The following is a 19988-nucleotide window of genomic DNA, read 5'->3' as shown; positions in this document are numbered from 1 at the left end:
GGAGCCCGGTTCCCCGCCGGTTTCGCTGTCCCCCACGCCCGGGAGCGGCGCGGCCGAGGAGCAGGAGCAGGGGTGGGCCCGGTGCCGGCGGCGGCCCCTTTTCTGCCGTGGGCCCCTCGCGTACCGCCCCTCGTACCGCTCCTCTGCCCCGGGAGGGGCCTCCCGCCGCCGCCGCACCTCGCCATGGCCGCTGCCGCCACCTGGCGCTACCGCGGGGACCCCGAGGCGGAACAGCCGGCGGTGCTGGGTGAGGCGGGGGCCGGGGTGAGGCGCGGGGCGGGGGGCGCGGGCAGGGGCTGCCGCCCGGGCTCACGGGCTCTCGCCGTCGCCTTGCAGTGCAGTTCTCCAACGGCAGGCTGCAGCGCTCCGACGCCATGCGCTTCACCGTGTACCGAAACAAGGACAGGGCCCATCCCCGGAAGAAGCACCGGCGGATCCTGGTAAGCGGCCGCCTGCAGCCGGGCCTCGTGTTTGCAGCGGGGGCGGGCGGGGCTGCGCCTGCCCCGGGACGGGCTGCGCCAGCGGGTCTCGGGGTAGCTGCTGTTCCTCTCCGGGTTGCTGCCTGCTGCCCTGCTCCAGCTGCTCTCGTTGCCGTGTGGTGAGCAAGGCTCAGGAAATCCGCGTGGAGCTTTGCTTTGTAGCAAATTTTTGATGAAATAATCAAAGTTTAGCCCCAGCCTGTGAGAGGGAGAGAACTTGTGTTCCAAATCACAGAATCAACCAGGTTGGAAGAGCCCTCTGGGATCATCGAGTCCAACCATTGCCCTGACACCACCATGGCAACTAGACCAGGGCACTAAGTGCCATGTCCAGGCTTTTCTTAAACTCCTCCAGAGATGGTGACTCCACCACCTCCCTGGGCAGCCCCTTCCAATGGCTAATGACCCCTTCTGAGAAGAAATGCTTCCTAATGTCCAACCTGAACCTCCTCTGGTCAAGCTTGAGGCTGTGTCCTCTTGTCCTCTCACTAGTTACCTGGGAGAAGAGCTCATGTCACAAAATCTCTGGGATTTCAGAGGAAGTTCTACTTTTTCCGTGGGCTGCCGCCACAATGGACGTGGACATGATGGGGGATGGCAGAACAAGGAAGCGCTTAACGTTCAGGGAAGCCCTGCCCGGGGGTGGGCAGGGGAGAGCCGTTCCGTACCCTGCAGAGCGCTCTGTTGGCCAGCCAGGCTCCCCGCCGAGGCCACCTGCACTTCTGTGGAGACCCACGAGGTGTCCGTGGGCCCCGGAGAAGCGGGTGTGAGTCCTGCAGCCCTGCCGAGTGTCCGGGCACGGTGGTTTCAGCGGAGCGAGCCAGGGTCAGACTGCGCCCTCTCGGGCTTGGCGTCGTGGGTTGACTTTTGGGACAGAAAGGAACCTGAATAATGCAGCGTGGGACAGTGATTAATGATGTTGAGAGTGACGTGAGAGAGTTAGTAACTTTTCCATCAGAACTCAATACATGCTTATTTGAAAGATTTTGATTAATACATAGAATCATAGAATTATTTTAGTTGGAGAAGGCCTTTAAGATCATCAAGTCCAACCGTTAACCTGGCACTGACAAGTCGACCACTAAACAATATCCCTCAGCACCAAATCTCCTTGTCTTTTAAATCCCTCCAGAGATGGGGACTCCACCACTGCCCTGGGCAGCCTGTTCCACTGCTTGACAGCCCCTTCAGTGAAGAAATTTTTCTTAATATGCAATCTAAACATCCCCCGGCACAACTTGAGGCCGTGAGGCAAAGGTTGATTTACTGAAGTTGTGTGTGTTCATGATTTATTTTAATGACGAAAAGGGAAATAATGTTTGAAAATTAAAAGCTGTTACTTAACAGCTAGTCAGATCCTTTTGCTCACAAAATCTGTTCTGTTTACACGGTGAACACAGTGAATTCTTTACCAAAGTGTTTTTCTGTTAAATTACATTATAAGGAGATTTCTATTTCTTTCAGTGAAGAGAGACCCAAGGTAAAGTCAGAAGGTGGTTTCTGCTGCTATTGTTAAGGTTTACAGCTGCTTACATGCCTGATTCACTGAAGGAATAAATGACTTCTCAGCCAAAATCTTCAGGGGAAATATATTACAGTATAGTAGAGATACAAACATTTTGAAACACGTTTAGGTGACTGAGCCATTGCTGGTAGTGCTAGCCCTTTCTTTAGTGAGTGCATTGTAGTCACTTTGCAGTATTAGAGCTTTAAATGGATCATTGAAAATTACATTTTAAACTGAGTTCCCCTCACCTGTAATAGTGTCTCTGCCCAACGTGTGCCTTTGACCCAGGCTGAAACCTGTAAGGTTTGTCCTGGCTGACAGCTTGGAGAAGCTTTGAGCAGCTGTGTCAACAACCCTAAAGCACTGGAAATAGTGTCTCAAATTGACTGGCAGAAAGGCCTGATCTCTCTTCACTGGTGACTTCATGAGTAAACCCAGTTTCTTTCACAAACTCTTGCTTCTGGATTAAAGTCTGGTCGTCAACACAGTGAGGCATTTTAACTGCGTTTTGCTACACTGATCAATGCTAAATTATGATTACCATGATTGCTTTGCAATGGTTCCTCATCTTCTGGCCCAGTGAAAGCTGAGGTAGAATTATATATTTTTTTAGTTTCAGTAGCTTCAGCTTCAAGAAATGTTGTCTGTCTTCTAAAGATTTTGACCAAATGCAAAACGTACCCAAAATGGGCAAAGTGAAGTTTGCCTACACGTGACTAGTGTCCAGTGCCTGGGAATGTAGAGCTCTGTGGCACCAAGGAAGATAAAGCAGATGCAGAGAAGATTTTTCACAGCCTTGTATTCAAGTAATTTTTCTTTGTTTTTCAGGTCTCAGAAACGGAAAGGCTTTCTTATGTGGGGAATAACTTTGGCAGCGGGGTTATGAAGTGTAACTCCCTATGCAGGTACGGGTTGCTGGCGAAATGGGGGCAGGAAGGTGGCGGTGGAAGCAGAGGAATTGCTCAGATACAAAGTTCCTGGTAGCCTTTCTTACAGCAGGCTCGCAAGTCACCACTGAGGCTGGATTTGAGTCAAGAGGATCTTGACAGGAGACTCCAGCGCCTGACACTGCATTGTTTGTGCACGTTACATCCCTTTACATGTCCTGGTTTAAGAGTGTGACCTGTGTAGCATCGGGGCAGATCCCACTGGCCTCCTAAGAAGTATTCTGATGCGAGATCTTTCTCTTTCTGTAGTAGGAGAAGCACCAAATGGGCGGAGAGCCAATGTGAAATACTCCTGCCTTGTTATACCCAAAGGTGTTTCTTTTCTCCTTTGACGAACATTACTGCTCCTGCTAGACTACACAATGCTGGAATGCATCTCATGTGCGTGTCAGGCTATTGGTACCAAGTGCTCTGCTCCATAGATCCTCTCCAGTTGCCCTGTGCAGTTTGCTTTCGTAGCTGATCTCTCTAGTTGGACTGCACTGACCTGATCCTGTCTGACTAGTTAAAGTACAGGTGGGGTGAGGGAGTGAAGAGGAAACTGAGTTGTGTAAAACTGTTAGGAGGTACATGCAGATATTAGTGCCATGGTGGTCCTATGTTCTGAATAAGACTTGACATGAGGAAGCATTTCTTCACAGAGAGATGGTGGTCAGACACTGTGAGAGGCTTCCTAGAGAGGTGAACAATGCCCCAAGGCTGTCAGTGTTTAAGAGGCATTTGGACAACGTCCTCAGTTTGCTTTAACTTTTGGTCAGGCCTGAACTGGTCAGGCAGTTGGACTGGATGACCATTGTAGGTCCCTTCCAACTGAAATACTCTTCAGTTCTATAATTGTATAAAAGGAACTGGTTTCACCTCTGCAAATAGTCTGTCAAAACATGCTAATACTAATCTTTGTTCATCTTTCTGAGAAGTGAAGAGGAGAGCTGGACCTTCAGATGTAACTGCATGAAGTTCAACAAGGCCAAGTGCAAGGTCCTGCACGGGGGTCGGGGTAATCCCAAGCACAAATACAGGCTGGGTGGGGAATGGATTGAGAGCAGCCCTGAGGAGAAGGGCTTGGGGGTGATGGTTGATGAGACCTAGCAGCCTTCCAGTACCTGAAGGGGTCTACGTGAAAGCTGGAGAGGGGCTTTTTACAAGGGCATGGAGTGACAGGACGAGGGGGAACGGTTTTAAACTGAAAGAGGGGAGATTGAGATTGGATCTTGGGAAGAAATTCTTTGGTGTGAGGGTGGTGAGACCCTGGCCCAGGTTGCCCAGAGAAGCTGTGGCTGCCCCCTCCCTGGCACTGTTCAAGGCCAGGCTGGATGGGGCTTGGAGCAACCTGGTCTGGTGGAAGGTGTCCCTGCCTGTGGCAGGGGGTTGGAACTGGATGATCTTTAAGGTCCCTTCCAACCCAAACCAGTCTGGGATTCTATGAAGAGATGGTTTTAGTGGCTTAAGTGGTTCTTGCCTGCGCCTCTGGAGATCTTGAGCTATAGAAACGTAACAAGGCAAGCTAGCTGCTGATGTATGTTCAGCCTCAGCTATTAGCTTTGCATTGTGTGCACATGCCTCAGGATCTCCAGAGATGCAGGAAAGAATCAGTTAAGTCACATCTTGCTTTTCTTTCAAGTCTTCCCACCCCATCCTTCTGTCCCTTTCCTCACACATCTGTCTTCAGTTGCATGCATGAGGATTTCCTCCAGTGGATCCATTCCTGTAGCTCTTGGCAGCTGTCTGCCTCAAACTGTGCACTCACAACTGCTGATGTGGGTGTAACAGGGAGCAGAAACCACTTCTGAGCAAACACCCCAGTTTATTCTGAGTGGAAAGTCAATGAGTCTGCCAGACCTCTGGGCTTCTTGGGGCAGCAGGAACTGCCCAGAGATCCTTTCTGGACAGTGGGGTGCTGTGATCCCCACGGTACTCGGGCAGCTCCTCTGAGAGCAGTTGGATAGAGAATATTGCTCCTGCTGCAACAAGCAGCCTGTTGTGCAGGCGGGTTTTAACTTCAAAAACTGTGTCTTGAGTTTTAGGGAGATGTGTTACGGAGCAGAGCAAGTTCAGGCACCAGTCAGAAGGGATCATGTGGGATGAACTCTTCTGTCTGGATAAGATACTGATGCAGTTGATACCCTGATCAGCTTCAGCCAGGGGTGACATACAGCCTGTTCCTGGTGGGTCACGAGACATGGTGAGGAGCAGCACAAACCATTTGGGCTTGCCCCTCTGAAATGCGGGCTGAGCAGGAATTAACCTAAGAGAAAATATCCTGGTTTAGAGACAGCAAAGTCACAATTTTGACAAACTCTGAAGACTTAGAGTGACTTGTACTAAGCAGAGAACTGGCCACAGGGAACCCAAGTTTTAAAATCACGGGAAACTGCATAGAAGCACTGAGAAACCAAGGGTCCTGACACATCAAAAAAGGCAAAAGAGAACAGCAGAGAGCACTCTGGCACCTAGACTTTGTGCGTTTTGGAGCTAATTTAGTTGTCTTAAGGCTTCTACATTTATGTAGAGCAACAACTCTATTTATATGTATCTATATATATATATATATATATACAGCCCATGCCTCGGAGGTAACTTGTTTTATTGTGACATTCTGAATGTGCTTGGAAAACTCGTATTTGCAAGGCAAAAGATTTGGCAGGGGATGGGGAGTACACGTGGCTCTGCACCGTGTATTGTAAAACATCACTTCCACTGGACTGTCTTTCGCTCATCACTTGCCTCTGTTCTTCCCAGGTATTTTGTTGGTGTGCTGGACAAGGACTCTGGGCAAATGGATGTCTATAATGCTGAAATATTCAACATGCAGCCCTTGCTGTCAGGTAGGAAGATACTGTGTTTAACCCCAGCACCAGTCACAGCCTGCTAGACCTGTGTATGCATCCAGCTATCGACTGCTTGGTTGCTGACAGCAGTGCTCTCTGTTGTCTCCCTGGCTGCTGTTTCTTCCTCATTTCTGCCTTGTTCCCTCAGCGTGGAGGAAGGAGAATACGTTACACTCTCCTCCTAAGGCACTGCACGATGTGAAAAACAGAGAAGGAAGCAAGGTGAAATTTAGGGAGGTGGTGAAGGAGAGAGCATTAGGGGTGGGAAGGTGGAAGTGCTGGAGTCAGTAACAAGTTGTCGCTGTTCAGAGTTAAGTGCAGCCTTGCTAGGTACGCTCTGCAGAGGGAAACCTGGGAATTGTCAGGTCAAGGGACTGGATCACTGAAAAGCAGAAGAGCTTTTCTTCAGCAGAACTGCTTTTTGTTACTGGACCCAGGAGGATAACCTAAAGAATAGTCTTGTGAGCTTATTTTTTCCTGGATGTTGCTGCAATACCTGCTTTATGCTCGTGAGCTTCTTAGCAAAAATTGGCCTGCTTTTCCTTTTTTGTTTTAGGTACATACTCTTATATTCAGTGTGTGCTTTAATTGACAAAGGCCTGTGGAGGACATCTTGAAGTGTTGTGCCAAGTCTTTCAGTAATGGATTAGAGCCAAAGGGGTACCAACTATGTGTGCTGTCCTGGCTGCTGCAAGCCAAGCATACTAACTTTTGTTCTTTTATAGATAATGTAATACCTGACGATACGAAGGATTATCAGAATAAATCCTACAGGGAGAAGGTAAAGTTGAAACCCTGTATAATGTTCTACTGTGATTATCCAGCTAGCAGTGGCAGAAGATCCTTGTCTGGGACTGTGATGTTTGGTTTACTGCAGGGTAAACCTGTGCAGGTTCAGCACTCTGTCAATGCCTTGGAGGTCTATGAGACAGCATCTTATTAGTGCTTAACTTGGCACAATTTTCATAATTATTTCAGACTTGATTACAATCCCATTTACTTCCTGCCCCCTTGCAGATCAGTACGTGTTGTGTGGTTGGATTGTGCCCAGTGAAATGTTTGAGGTTTTCTTAGAGAATGTGAATGTGGAGCAAGTGGTGGCTAGCTGAGTTTTCCCCTTACATGCAAAGTGGCTTCTGTTCAGCAGCGTGTTTTAATGTGCTTCTCTTTTGCACAGATGGATTTGTGCATTGAGGCCTTTGGTACCAGCAAGCAGAAGCGAGCTCTGAGCTCTCGGCGGATGAATGCAGTGGGCAGTGATATTCTGAATACTGCTGTGACGAAAGCAGCAGCAAACATTATAGATGCAAAAGGAGTAACAGGTAAGAGTATTGTCTCGGGGTTTAATGGAGGCAATCAGAAGTGCCTTTTTCTGTCTGTTCTTGCCAAGTATGGTAGGAAGAAGGAAGGGTTTTTCTTTGGGTGACCAAGGAAGCAGCTGGTCTAACAGCTGAGGAGGGCACATGTGGAGGAACTCGCAGATCTTTCTGGTGGAAAAAGAATGTTCTGCCTTCTGATCCTGCTAGACTTAGTATGGGAGCTGCCTGAATGAGGGAAGGTCCCTGTGCCATCAGTGTCCGTCCCTGCCCATTGCTGGGAGCTCTTCTGGGAATCCCTGGATATCAGTTTGCTGGAATAAAGGCAGTACATTCACCTGGTCTGAACTGAGACCCTGAACGTTCGTTAAGGTGAACTGTACCCTGGCTTCGCAGCGACATGTCTATGGAAAATGGTCCATGCCCTGAACAAGGCCCCAGCCCCATCAAGTGCCAACCCCAGCGCTGTTGTGAGCCAGGGTGATGGACTTAGGCTTCTGCTATGGAGGAGCCTGCAGCAAAGAGGCTGTGGCCTTAGTTATTGTCACTACTGCAAGAAAAGTCCACTCTTCAAAGCATCACACTGAGGTGATGTTTCAAGGAGAGTTGATAACCCCACTGGTGAGGCTGCATCTGTATTGTCCAGCCTGTGCCACCCACCCTGCGCCCCTGCCCTGATCAAGAAGGAGATGGAGAAATGACAGAGGAGTCATGGCAGGGCAACAAGAATGGGCAGGGGCCTGGAGCACACAGCTGACAAGGAGAGGCAGAGGGAGCTGGGCTTGGTTAGTCTGGCAAAGAGGAGGCCAAGGGGGAGCTAACAGCAGCCCACAGCTACCTGAATGGCAGAGCCAAATCCTCAGCAGTGCCAACAAGGCTCAAGAGCACAAGCTGCAGTGGTCCCTGGACCTTGGGAGGTCCACGTGGGAGACTGGGGGAACCTTCTTGCACTGGAGGGTGGTGCAGCCCTGGGACAGGTCACAGAGGTGTGGAGTCACCATCCTTTGGGGTTTACAAGGTTTGGCAGGACAAAGCCAGAGCTGCCCTGATCCAGTGCTGTAGACAGTCCTACTCTGAGGAGGAGGTTGCACAGGAGACCTCCGGAGCTTCTTGCCACCAGCACTTCTGGGATTCTGAGTTTCATTGGCTATGAACGGGAGAGATGTCTGTTGATGATAGAACCCTTCAGCTCTCATCCCTTGTGTTCCAGGTTGGGTATTGACTGTGCTCTCAAAGCTGCTTTGTGCCAGATGGATGTCCAATGGAACCCAGGGTGCCAAAACCATATTCTGTCCACCCTGCAGGCAAGAGGTGCAGCAGCTGCAGCCAGTTTGTAGCTGTAGCCTTTTTCTTATTACTGTCCCAAGTGAGACAAACTGAACTGGAGTTTCAAGCCTTTAAAACTCCAGCTGTGACTCAACTGGCGTTGACCCAAGAACCACCACTGAGTAGATTTGTGTTTAAAGGAAGGATTTGGGTTGTGGTCACGTTCTCTGTGTTTTTGGTTGCATGGTCCAAATACTCTCTTCTTTCCCTGCTTCCTTCCAAAGCTTTGATTCAGGATGTTGCCCAAGATGATGTACAGAACATCTCCACCTTCCTCCCACCGTGTAATGAAGATGCTGAGAAACCAGAAGATGTTTACAAGTTTGAGGACAGTATCTTTTTCTGTGGCAGAGTGGTTTCCTGCACCTGTAAGGCTCGGTGTCAGTGGTCTGGCACGTGGGAGTGAGTGCTGCCAGGCGTGTGAATGAGAAAGCCTTCTTCCCTCACAAGCCAAACGCTGAGAGCAGGGGCATGCTGTGTTGAGATTTTTGGGCCTGCAAGTCCCATGTTCTGCCTCTTTGCTACACAGAGCAGGACACTGTGCCTTGCTGTTTGCAGCAGTTCGACTGGCAATAGTAACAAGGTCAGCCATGCAGGAGGAGTGACTTGTGGTCGAGCCACAGTCCTTTAGAGACCTTTGTTACTGGCCACCTTCCTGGTCTTGTCGTTACATCCCACCTATTTATAATTTCCTTCCCTCCTTCCCTGCCCCACACCTCCTAAAGGAAGAGTGGGTAGAGCTTTTCTCACTGCAGGCTGTTCAGACCAGAAGGGAGAGCAAAGGCGTGCTTGTTCTTTTCTTTAAAATCCTTCCAGTTCTGTCCCCAGCAGAGTATGAAGCATTGCAGGTTCCAGCAGCGGTCTTTGTTAACATCACTCCAGAAGAAGTCACCAAGAAGACAGAAGACAAAAGGTAACGCTGCTGCAAACAGCCTTGTAGTAGTCAAGATGGGCCCTGTGGAACTAGTTTTCCTGGGGGGTAGGATGACTACTGCTGCCAGCTCCACAATACCCAAGCTGATCTTTTCAGTGCAGAGGGAGGGCTTTTGATCCAAGCACAGCTGAGCAACAGCTGCCTTGGGGAATGTGGGGTACAGTTTTACAGGTGAGGAAGTTGTGTGCACAGCAGTGTGGCTGCCCTTTGGGGAGCTGGTTGCAGAGGAAGAGAGTGGAGAAACCCAAAGTGGGGTCTGAAGGCAGGTGCCTAGAAGGGGGACCACAGAGCTGTGCTCAGCACAGTATGCCTGTGGCTGAGCACTGTCCCAGCCAAGTCCTGACTTGCTGTGGAAGTTGCTGTGGCTTGGCAAGCTGACGTGGACGTACACTTAGAGCTGTTAAGCTCTTGTGCTGAGGGGCTGAGCAGGAAAAGCACAAACCGCCCCTCCCTGTGCTTCCTGTCTGCCTGTGCTGGAGCAGCAGTGTGTCTGTGTGCCATGCTGAGAGCCCACAGTTTCTGCAGTGCAGGGACCTTCTTAGTAGCTGCACACTGAAAGGGGCTGGCTGAACGTGGTGAACATGGGCAGGAAAGCGTGCTCACAAAGCAGCCTCCTGGGCTGTCCTTTATAGGTGTCCAGGGAACTCTTCTCAAACAGCTGAGCATTGAAGTTACAGGTGTGTCCTCTCCTCCTGATGATGTAAACTTGTTCCTGGTTCTTTGAGCCTCATCTTCCCCCCTTTTTCTCCTTCAGCCATTGCTCCTTTGTTCTAGAGGAGCTGAAGTTCCTGCCTGCTGATGAGAAGAGCAGAGATCACAAAGCCCGATGCCTTTGGTTCCTGGACACCCTTATTAAGTTCAGCTACCTGAAAGTGATCAAGAAGAAGCGTAAGAGAGTTTTCAGCTCCTACACTTTTAAGCTGCCTGCTGAGACTTGGTTCTTAATTACTGCAGTAGAAAACAATAAAGCTGCCCAGAAGGAGCTGTGTTTAAACAGCTAGCTGCAGCAGTTGCTTTCAGCCTGTTTCATGCTGACGTTGAAGATTTCCGTGTTGCTGAGGGTTGTTAGATCTGTGTCTGCTGGGAGACATATGTCTAATCTTTTTCATTCCTTTTGTAACTGCTGTGTATCAGGGTGGCACCATGAGATCCTCTTGGTAGGAGACAGGGTAGGTTAGATTGGAAATTTTGAGTTACTTTCTAGTTTATTGATAGTTCTGTACTTATAAATGTTTTATATTTGCACACTTCAGTCCTAAGGCAAGAGGCTGGAAACTATCAGCTCTCTCCCTCATCCGGCTTCCATATTCCAGGTGCAAGAGGCATACAGTACCCAATGCATCCTTTATCTCTCCTTTTGTGCTTTTGAGAATGTTTTAATCATCCTTTGCGTATTAGCTGGATGTGTGGATCACAGTGATCATACCTCTGTTGTCTTCAGAACCTTACTTTTAAAATGGCAGGAACTGCTGTTCTCAAAAGCGCTGGACAAAATGTTTTGGTTGAGATTTTCGAGACTTGCTGTCTTCCATAGAACTTGTGTATCTGAGTCTCCTTGTCCGTGCTGAAAATGTCATTGTTAGCATTTTCAGTGGCAGGGGTGTGATGGAGGAGGAAATGGGTAGCCTGTCTGTAAATATCTTCCTCCATTGCTGGAGACACAGGAATATATGCATAGACACACGTGCACACATTTTAGATTATGTAGGAGAACCCATCTGTAAAGAAAATAAAAGCTGTTAGGAGTCTCTCTCTGACCTGAAAAAATGATGAGACCTAGAAGCCAAGTGCCCAGGTTCCTTTTAAGTTCTCTGTGTTCCTGGGAGGAGGTGATAAATGTCATGTCAGCAGTGCTATTAGAACATTTATTACCAGCTGAAGGTGGGCAGTACAAGGAAGAGCGTGTGTTTCTCATTCCATTGCAAAACCCCTTTCTGTCCCTAGATCCAATGGGTCCTGAATGCCCACACATTATTAGCAGGAAGCTCATGAAGAATTTCACTTCACTGACCTACAACAACGGCAGGTAAGGAACTATGTTTGCTTTGATGTTCTTGAGGCAGAGATACGGCAGAGTTCAGCTTGAAGGGCCATGGATACATCATCAGGAAACCTCCTACCACAAAGGAAGATGGCAGTAGCTTCTCTTGCTTCACACCCCTGGCCCTGTGGAACATCGGGTCGTGGCTGGTGATAGTCCATTTTAGACAGTGCAGGTCTAAAATGTAACTGGGAGAAGCAGGGTCACGTGCACAAAAGCAAACCTGCACCTGTGGATTTAGCTAGTGTGACCATCTGCCTGACCCTTTCTGGATGCAGGATGGTGGAATGGCTGCTTGCTTTGGAGCTGACTCTTGACTGTGCAGCTAAACGGACAGCGGTCCACGTGTACATTTTCACTGTGAACCAAGTGGCAGATGGATGTGTCAGCTCTTCCAGACTGGGTCAGGACAGAGGTAGTGCATTAAATTATGAGCGTAACAGGAGCTTTTACGTGTCCATTCTCCACTGAAACCTGCGTAGACAAAACTGCATAAAGGTTTACCCTGGTTAACTCGCGCTGGGCCAACACCCACACCACTGCACCCAGGTGTGGTGTACAGGCCAAAGAGCTCTGCCTCAGCTTTGCTCAGGCATTGCACTGCCAGCAGTGACAAAGTTTGGCATGGGTCTGGTCCTACCATGGAGGTCAGCCAGGAGAAGCCACCACCCCGTGACTGGAGCAGAGGCTGGGAAGCTACCACAAGGTCCTCCTTTCCAGCAGTGTTAAAGCCACTTGTGTGGTGCTGAGTGCTGTCTCACTGCAGGGAGGGCCTCAGGCAGCTGTTGGGGGCTGCCTGTGACCAGGTAGCCCTTGGCTGCAGCCTTAAGAAGGAAAAAGGAAAGGAAACAGTTAGTTATGTCTAACGGGGGCTCCAGTTCTGGCTGCACCTCATGGGCTTGTGTTTTGGAGTCACAAACGCTCCACATCTCACGTGTTCTCCCTCTTGCCGTGTAGTGTCCAGAATTTAATCTCTGCATCGATGAAGGTGAAGATCGCAGCATACGTCATCGCGCTGGCTCTTCACATTAACAACTTCCAAACAGACCTCACCATCCTGCAGAATGACATGAAGCTCACAGAAAGCAGGTGAGTCATTGTGTTTGTTCATACCTGCTAAGAAATGCTGTGATCCTTCCACAGCGAGCGCCTGGGGAGAGAGAGCTCTGGAGCCTCGCTGGCACCTGGGTAGTACAGTGATACCTGCTAGCAAGTCCCTTCTGTTGTAACTGGACTCTGTCTTTTATAATGGTGGTGAAGCTTTATTTTGAAGCCTTGATGCTCGTAAAGGAGGGTGGTTATATGTCTCAAACTTTGAAAGGGCACTTAGGCGAAGAGGTCCTCAGGTGCATCAAGACCTTGACACTTTGGAGGCTGTTAATTATAAAAGAACACCACTTGGTCATGACTTGCCACAAATCTCCCATATTTTCAAACAATTGTGCAATTAGTGATGATTATTTAAAATACAAGAGGCAAAGGGCAGGGGACCATATGGCTCGTGGTACTGGTTGGAGACAAAAGGCTCTTTCAGCTTGAGGTCAGTGGCTCCATTTCAGTTCAGATTAGCAATGACTGATAGTCATTAACTTCTGATAGCTATAGTGGCCCATATAAAAGGAGTTTCGTTCCTGTGGACAGATGTCTTTGTATGAAAACTGCCATAACTTGAATTAACTGACCTCTTACGATGGATGGACTTGATGATCGTTTAGGTCTTTTCCAGCCTTAACAATTCTATGGTTCTAAGAGGCTCCTCAGCTATTCTGCAGGGAAGGAAGCTGAGTCAGGCAGCACCAAAACGGGCAGCCAGGGCAGATTCCAGGACAAGACATACCCACTGCTACCCAGCCCCGTTCATTGCCTACCAAATCACATCACTCTTGACCTTTCTGTCCTCTGCCCCTTCTTTCTGCAGAGCTCCAGTCCCTGTTAGGTTCCAGTCTGGGTGTAAGTGCAGGTTTGCAGCTGACTGCAACAGGAAAAATAGAAACAGATTTTTTTTTTTCTCACAGTCGCACTGTGAGCGTGTAATTGGTGTTTATGTGGAGGAATTTAGGAAGCATTTCTTCTCAGCAAGGGTCATTAGCCATTGGAAGGGGCTGCCCAGGGAGGTGGTGGAGTCACCATCTCTGGAGGGGTTTAAGAAAAGCCTGGACATGGCACTTAGTGCCATGGTCTAGTTGCCATGGTGGTGTCAGGGCAATGGTTGGGCTCGATGATCCCAGAGGGCTCTTCCAACCTGATGGATTCTGTGAATCCCAGGCCCCTGAAATTTGCCCACTCTGGGCTTGACACCGAGGAGATTGTTTTCATTTCTGAAGTACTAATGGCCTTGGGGGGACTTTTCAGCAAAGCATCACAGGAAAGGCTGCGGGCAGAACTGCTGGCCATAGCATTTGAAATAAGGATTTTCCAAATCAGGGTAAGTGAATGGCTGGAAAACAGCCCGCAGAATAAGCTACAGGGCAAACAACCCTTGCTGCGTTAGCTTTTGGGCGCAGTTGTTCCCTAGATTTTAATTTTCCACGGGAGAATACGCAAGTGTGGTGCCCCTGCTGCCAGCTGCAAGCCCTGCTTCTCCCAGCAGGTGTTAGCTGGAGCCTGCTGCCAGCTCCTCGTCTCCAGGAGCTGTTTGTGCTCTGCTGTCTCTGGCCCCTGCAGAATAAATCTCAGGGACTGAGCAGTTCCCATCACCAGCCCACTGTGCTCGCTGGGGTCAGTCAGCAGGAGCTGTTAACGCTCTGGGAAAGGGTCAGGTGGCCCCGTTGGTGACTGTTCAGCCACGCTCGTTAGTATCTCTGTCCTGTTCTGTGGGCCACGGTGATGCCCAGGGCATGTGCTTCCTGACTCAGTCACGTCGTTCTGTCCTGACAGGACTGATTAGCTTTTTAAGGAAGCCGTGTTGGTTTTTGCAGCTGATGCCCAGGTGTTGTTCTTAACTGCTGTACTGGGGCTGGAAACAGAGGGCACGAGATGTTGTTGGGAAAAGGGTGGAGGAGGCTGGGACCTGTTGGAAAAACTGAGGAGAGACACATAGCCCTGAGCCACCTAATGGGATAATCCTTGCTTGGAGTGGGAGGCTTGACTGAGGAACCCTTCCCAACTGAATCTGTATTTCAAAGATAGTAAACTCAGCTGGGAGGATTCTGGGACTTGTGTGTTCTCAGGGCCCCAGCTGAGGCCAGGACATGTGTTTCCCTGCTAGCTTCCCTTCAGATCACTTTGTTCTCTCTGTTTGACAAGCCTCCAGGTGTGTTCTGGCTTGTGCAGGGTGAAGAGCTTGGGCAAGAAGGTGTGTCTCAAACAAGCCCCTTTCCTTATGGCTAAGGATGCTGAATTTTAGTGCTGAATTAAAGTCAGCTGGTCATTGAGTAAGACCACATGGGCTTATAACGCTCTCGGAGGTGGTGGTGCACAGCTCAGTGGCATTCTGGCCTCCCCAGGACAGCTCTGCCTTGTAGTCTTTGAATACCTCCAGCTTCTGTCTCCATGGTATCCTTGAGATGCAGAGAATACATCCTGCTCTCTGGTGCCTCCCAGCTTCTCCCCTGAGGCAAAAGGCTGTTGATCTTCCGTGCAGTGTCATGCTGCAGAAGACCTGCTGACACAGTGTTTCTCTGGTGTTTTCCAGGATGCTGGATATCGCAAAGGCCATGCGGCTGAAGGTCTCCAAGGCAAAGGGGCTGCCGGGACTTGAGAATGATCAGAACCACAAGCTGGGCACTCTGTCTCTCCCCTTGCCTGTGCAGAAGGCATCAGGGAACCAACGGAAGCGCAAGAAAATGAACTAAAATGTCTGGCAGGTCTGAGCAGGGGCGAAACGGTTCCTTTCTCAACTGCTGTTCAGCATCAGCACGTGACCCTGCTGAATCTGTCTGGAGGATGAGCTGGAACAGACGTTCACCTCATTAAACTGCTTCTTTTTTCTATTTACGTAGCAAAAGCTGTAACAAAACATCTGTCTTTTCCTGTCTGTATGAGGGGAGAAGGATGTAGGTTGTGCTGGAGCAAGAGAGCACGGTTTGAAACTGCAAGTCCTCCACTGACTACTGCCTGGTTGGTTCTGGCAGTGACCTGTTGGCTCGTGGCCCGTTGTGCCCCTTTTCCACACATGCAGAGTAGAAAGCATAGGAAGTAATCTGGGTGTAATACATCATTTTGGGGTTAAGGGGTAACTCCTTACGTGCCTTAATGACCCACTCTTCACAGCTCTCAGTAGAAGTGACACAAACATCCAGTTTTCTGGCTAGAGGATAATTAATGCCATGGGAATTACAGGCTGCAGATAATAGAGAGGAATGTTTTTATCACAGAAGGGTTGAGGTTGGAAGGGACCTCTGGAGGTTACCTTGTCCAATCCCCCTGCTCAAGCAGGGCCACGCAGGGCCAGGTGCCCAGGACCATGTCCAGATGACTTTTGAGTACCTCCAGTGATGGAAATTCCACAGCCTCCCATGGCACCCTGTGCCACTGCTTGGTCTCCCTCACAGTAACGAAGTGTTTCCTGAGGTTAGAGGGAGCCTTGTGTGTTTCAGTGTGTGCCCATGGCCCTGGTCCTGTCACTGGGCACCACTGGAAGGAGCCTGGCTTGTCCTCTTTGCACCCTCCCTGCAGGTATTTATAGACGTGGATGAGATCCCCCTGAGCCTTCTCCAGGCTGAACAGTCCCAGCTCTCTCAGCCTTTCCTGACAGGAGAGATGCTCCAGTCCCTTCAGCATGTTAGTCACCCTTCACTGGACTCTTTCCAGTGTATCTATGATTCTCCTGTACTGGGGAGCCCGTAACAGGTCACAGTAATCCAGGTACACCCTCACCAGTGCTGAGCAGAGGGAAAGGATCACCTCTCTGGACCTGCTGGAGATGGTCCTCCTAATGCTGCTCAGGACAGCGCTACCCTCTGCTGCGAGGGCACGTTGCTGCCTCATGTTCAACTTGGTGTCCACTAGGATCCCTTTCTGCCAAGCTGCTTTCTGGCTGGGCAGCCCCCAGCACGTCCTGGTGCACGGGGTTGCTCCCTAGCTCGTTGCTGCTGTGTTTCAGATGGCTGAAAAGGGCATGAGAAGCAGAGCAGATGTGGATCACCCTGACAATGCTGTGGGCTTTTGGATGAAATAGTTAACTGCTGTTGCAAAGCTGCTTTGCGTGTCAGGTAGAAAGCAGAGGTGGTTGCCCGACCAACCGAGCAAGAAGGGATGCTCTCCTCCATGGTTTGGAGCCACTCGCAGCAGAGATGAGGATGTTAATAGCCTCCCTTGACATCACTGCTGTGTGCAGCCGAGGCTGTTGTGAGCAGGTCTGAGAGCAGCACCCCTGATTCGGGGAAAACGAGTGCTAATTTAGTGTGAAGGGGAGAATGACTCATCGACCGTGTGTTTCACTATGAGCTGCTGCACTTTGGAAGGCAACTGTTTGCCTTCCTGATAACACAGTAGAGTTCTTCACTATACAGAAGTGCCAAGGCAGGGATGTGGCAGGGGGGGAAGGGGACCCAAGATCCTGTCTTGTGGCCAGAGAGATGCTCCCCAGTGCTGGGCAGTCCCCACTGAGGCAGGCAGGTCCCATGGATGTGGGTAGCCTAGAGACTCGGAGCCCCCAGTCAAGTGCTCCTGTCCCTGTCTGCATCACTGGAGAGGGGAGTGTGAGTAGATGGTTTGGTCCCTGGGAGACAGCAGGAAGGGTTGAAAGGAGAAATCCAGTAGCTGTGGGGAAAGGTGCTTTGCTGGAAGTGGGGTTTTCTAACACTCTGCTCGACTTTCTGGGGTCACCTTACTTGAGAGCACAGCCTGGACACTGAGAGTGCAAGAGAGACTGAGAGAGGGGCCATGCATGTCTCTGCAGGCTGCCCTGTGGGGGACTGGTGGGCATGGCAGCCGCAGGCTGGGCCACGCTAGCCCTTGCCAGAGCACGGTGATACCAGGACAGGCTGGCTGGGAGCAGGAGGGCCACGGCTGTGGCTTTCCTTGGACTGCCACCGAACAGCTCTGAGCCCAAGCTGCAAACACGCCACCCCTGCCCATGGCTGCTGTCGTAGCAAGCATGTGCCGTAGCCGGACAGCGTTGGCACGCCTGAGCCAGCACAGAAGGAGGTCGTAGAATCATAGCATCATAGAATGTCCTGAGTTGGAAGGGACCCATGAGGATCATCGAGTCCAACTCCCATCCCAGCATAGGACAGCCCTAGAATTCACACCATGTGTCTGAGGGCCCTGTCCAAATGCTTCTTGAATGCTGTCAGGCTTGGTGCCATGACTGCTTCCCTGGGGAGCCTGTTCCTGTGCTCCACCACCCTCTGGGTGAAGAACCTTTTCCTAATATCCAACCTAAACCTCCCCTGGCGTATCTTCCTGCCATTCCCTCGAGTTCTGTCACTGGTCACCAGGGTGAGGAGGTCAACGCCTACTCCTCCACTTCCCTTGTGAGGAAGGTGTAGACCACAATGAGGTCTCCCCTGAGTCGTCTCTTCTCCAAGCTGAACAGACCCAGTGACTTCAGCTACTCCTCGTATGGCTTCCCCTCTAAAGCCTTCACCATCGTTGTGGCTCGCCTCTGGACACTCTCTAGTATCCTCATATCCTTTTTATACTGTGGCACCCAAAACTGCACACAGTGCTCAAGGTGAGGCCGCACCAGTGCAGATGAGGCGGGACCTACAAGAGGTTGCATCGTTGTCCTTGTCGGAGTGGGAGCATGTTCCCACGGGAGCAGGGTGGCTCAGCTGCCTGGTCTGAAGGTGACGAGAAGCTCTCCCTGCTGCTCCTCTGCCACCACCCCAAGGTCACCTTAGCTCTTCACTAGTATACAGATAGCATTATAGTCCTCTTGGTAAGGTGTCTGGCCACCAGACAAAAGGTTCCATGAAACAGGCTGGGTGCAGGCTCCTTCTCACACCTAAGAGCACAGGGCTTTAGTTGAAAGATTAATTGTGAAAGCAAACTTTATTTTTGCTTTCTTTGTGAAGATGAAGCCAGTATGAACACTTGGAGTTTTTTTTTTTTCCATAGTAATTGAACGTATAAATATTAATATTTAAGACAATATTTGAACTCTGTACTTCCAGCTCAACCTGTTGAAAGTTTAAGGATATTTGCTCACATAATCTCTTCGAGGTCTTACTCCATATATTGAAATTAACTGCTTGCTCATATTCTGCTCTGTGAAGTGAGTTAAACTACATGCATTTTGTGAACAATTTTCTGTGTGCCTGCTTGACAGCATGCGGATCCTCCATGGTGCATTTTGCTGCCCTGAAGTGCAAAAAGCACAGAATGAAGAGGAAAATAAAGCTATTGTAAAGAGCCCAGATCTCACTGGTGTTTGCTTGTGTTTGTTTGGCAGATGAGATTCAGAAGCCTCTGGGAAGTGCCTGAACACAGAGTTGTTCTCCTAAACCCCAGGGTTCAGGCCACTGCAGGCAGCCCCAGGCATTATAGATTCCCCATCTTATTTTTGAGATTCTCAGCATTGGCTTAGAGGTATGTGCCAGTGCAGCCCACGCCAGCTTCTGTGCACCAGTAACCACCGCTGTGAGCAGTCTGAGCCTCCACATCTATTGCAATGGTGCTATTTATTTCCCTACAGGCATTTTTAGAGCAGCACTGAACATTTCCAGGTGCTTCTGCAGGCATGCCAAGCTTCTGGCACCTCCCAGGTTAAACACACTACCAGGATCCCTCTCTCTCTGTGTGCCAGCAGCGTGGCTCTGTTCTGACTCACGTACAGCCCACCGTTCCTCTCCCAGTTCTACCATCTCTAAAGGCTCCCCAAGGTCATGTCTGTCCCCCCCCAGTCAAGGCTGTGGATTCGTGCCTTTGTGCACGAGGCAGGCAGTACTGCAGAGACAGCTACACTGAGTCTGGGGCTTCAGGTTCCTGCCCTGCAGCATGAATTTGGGTTCTCCCATCCTTCCCACACACCATCCTGTGCATTCGTTCCTCTCCTGCTGATTACCAAGTGGCTCGTACAGCCATATTGTGTATTGGCATCTCCCCCACTACCACTGCCAGCTTCTACCACTTACAATCATAGAATTGTTAAGGTTGGAAAAGACCTAAAAGATCATCAAGTCCAACCATCGACCCAATGCTACCATGCCTGCTAAACCATGTCCTGAAGCGCCACATCTAGACGTTTTTTGAACACCTCCAGAGATGGTGACTCCACCACCTCCCTGGGCAGCCCCTTCCAATGTCTAATGACTCTTTCAGAGAAGAAATTCTTCCTAAGATCCAGCCTGAACCTTCCCTGGTGTAACTTGAGGCTGTTTCCTCCAGGACCATCTGTCAAGCAAACCAACTCTGTTATCACCTGGAGGGTGGTCTCAGCTAGGAGCTACAAGCTTTCCTTCCCCAAAGTTTATCTATCTTCTCCCGAGTAGCACCACCACATTGCAGGGACTGCCCTGCAATGCCCCAGTGGGTCTCATCTTCCCATTTCTCTAGGTCTACTTCAGCTCAGCCACGCTTCTCTCAAGACACCACCCCATGCTTGGCTCTCCTTGTGCTGTGCACGTCTCCTCCCACGCTGCCCAGGGAACAGCGACCAGCTGTATTACGGCATTATGATTCCTGTAATACGACAAGGTGTATTACAGGATGCCTGGGGAGGAA

At 50.1% G+C, this 19988-nt stretch overlaps 1 protein-coding gene across 1 annotated transcript; it reads left to right on the top strand.

Annotated features, from left to right (window-relative positions):
• Positions 1–11: 11 nt before the first annotated feature.
• POLR1E (RNA polymerase I subunit E) lies at positions 12–15336 on the top strand. The gene is made up of 12 exons (XM_068420284.1): positions 12–247; positions 337–440; positions 2815–2891; positions 5673–5758; positions 6487–6542; positions 6939–7083; positions 8628–8735; positions 9220–9316; positions 10092–10225; positions 11282–11363; positions 12336–12467; positions 15013–15336. Exons 1-12 carry the CDS (start codon positions 184–186, stop codon positions 15170–15172), a joined length of 1245 nt encoding a protein of 414 aa, XP_068276385.1. The 5' UTR covers positions 12–183; the 3' UTR covers positions 15173–15336.
• The last annotated feature ends 4652 nt before the right edge of the window (positions 15337–19988 follow it).

Source organism: Nyctibius grandis, chromosome 30, assembly GCF_013368605.1.
Source record: "Nyctibius grandis isolate bNycGra1 chromosome 30, bNycGra1.pri, whole genome shotgun sequence".
Taxonomy (NCBI): domain Eukaryota; kingdom Metazoa; phylum Chordata; class Aves; order Nyctibiiformes; family Nyctibiidae; genus Nyctibius; species Nyctibius grandis.
This window is presented reverse-complemented; position numbering and strand designations above follow the sequence as displayed.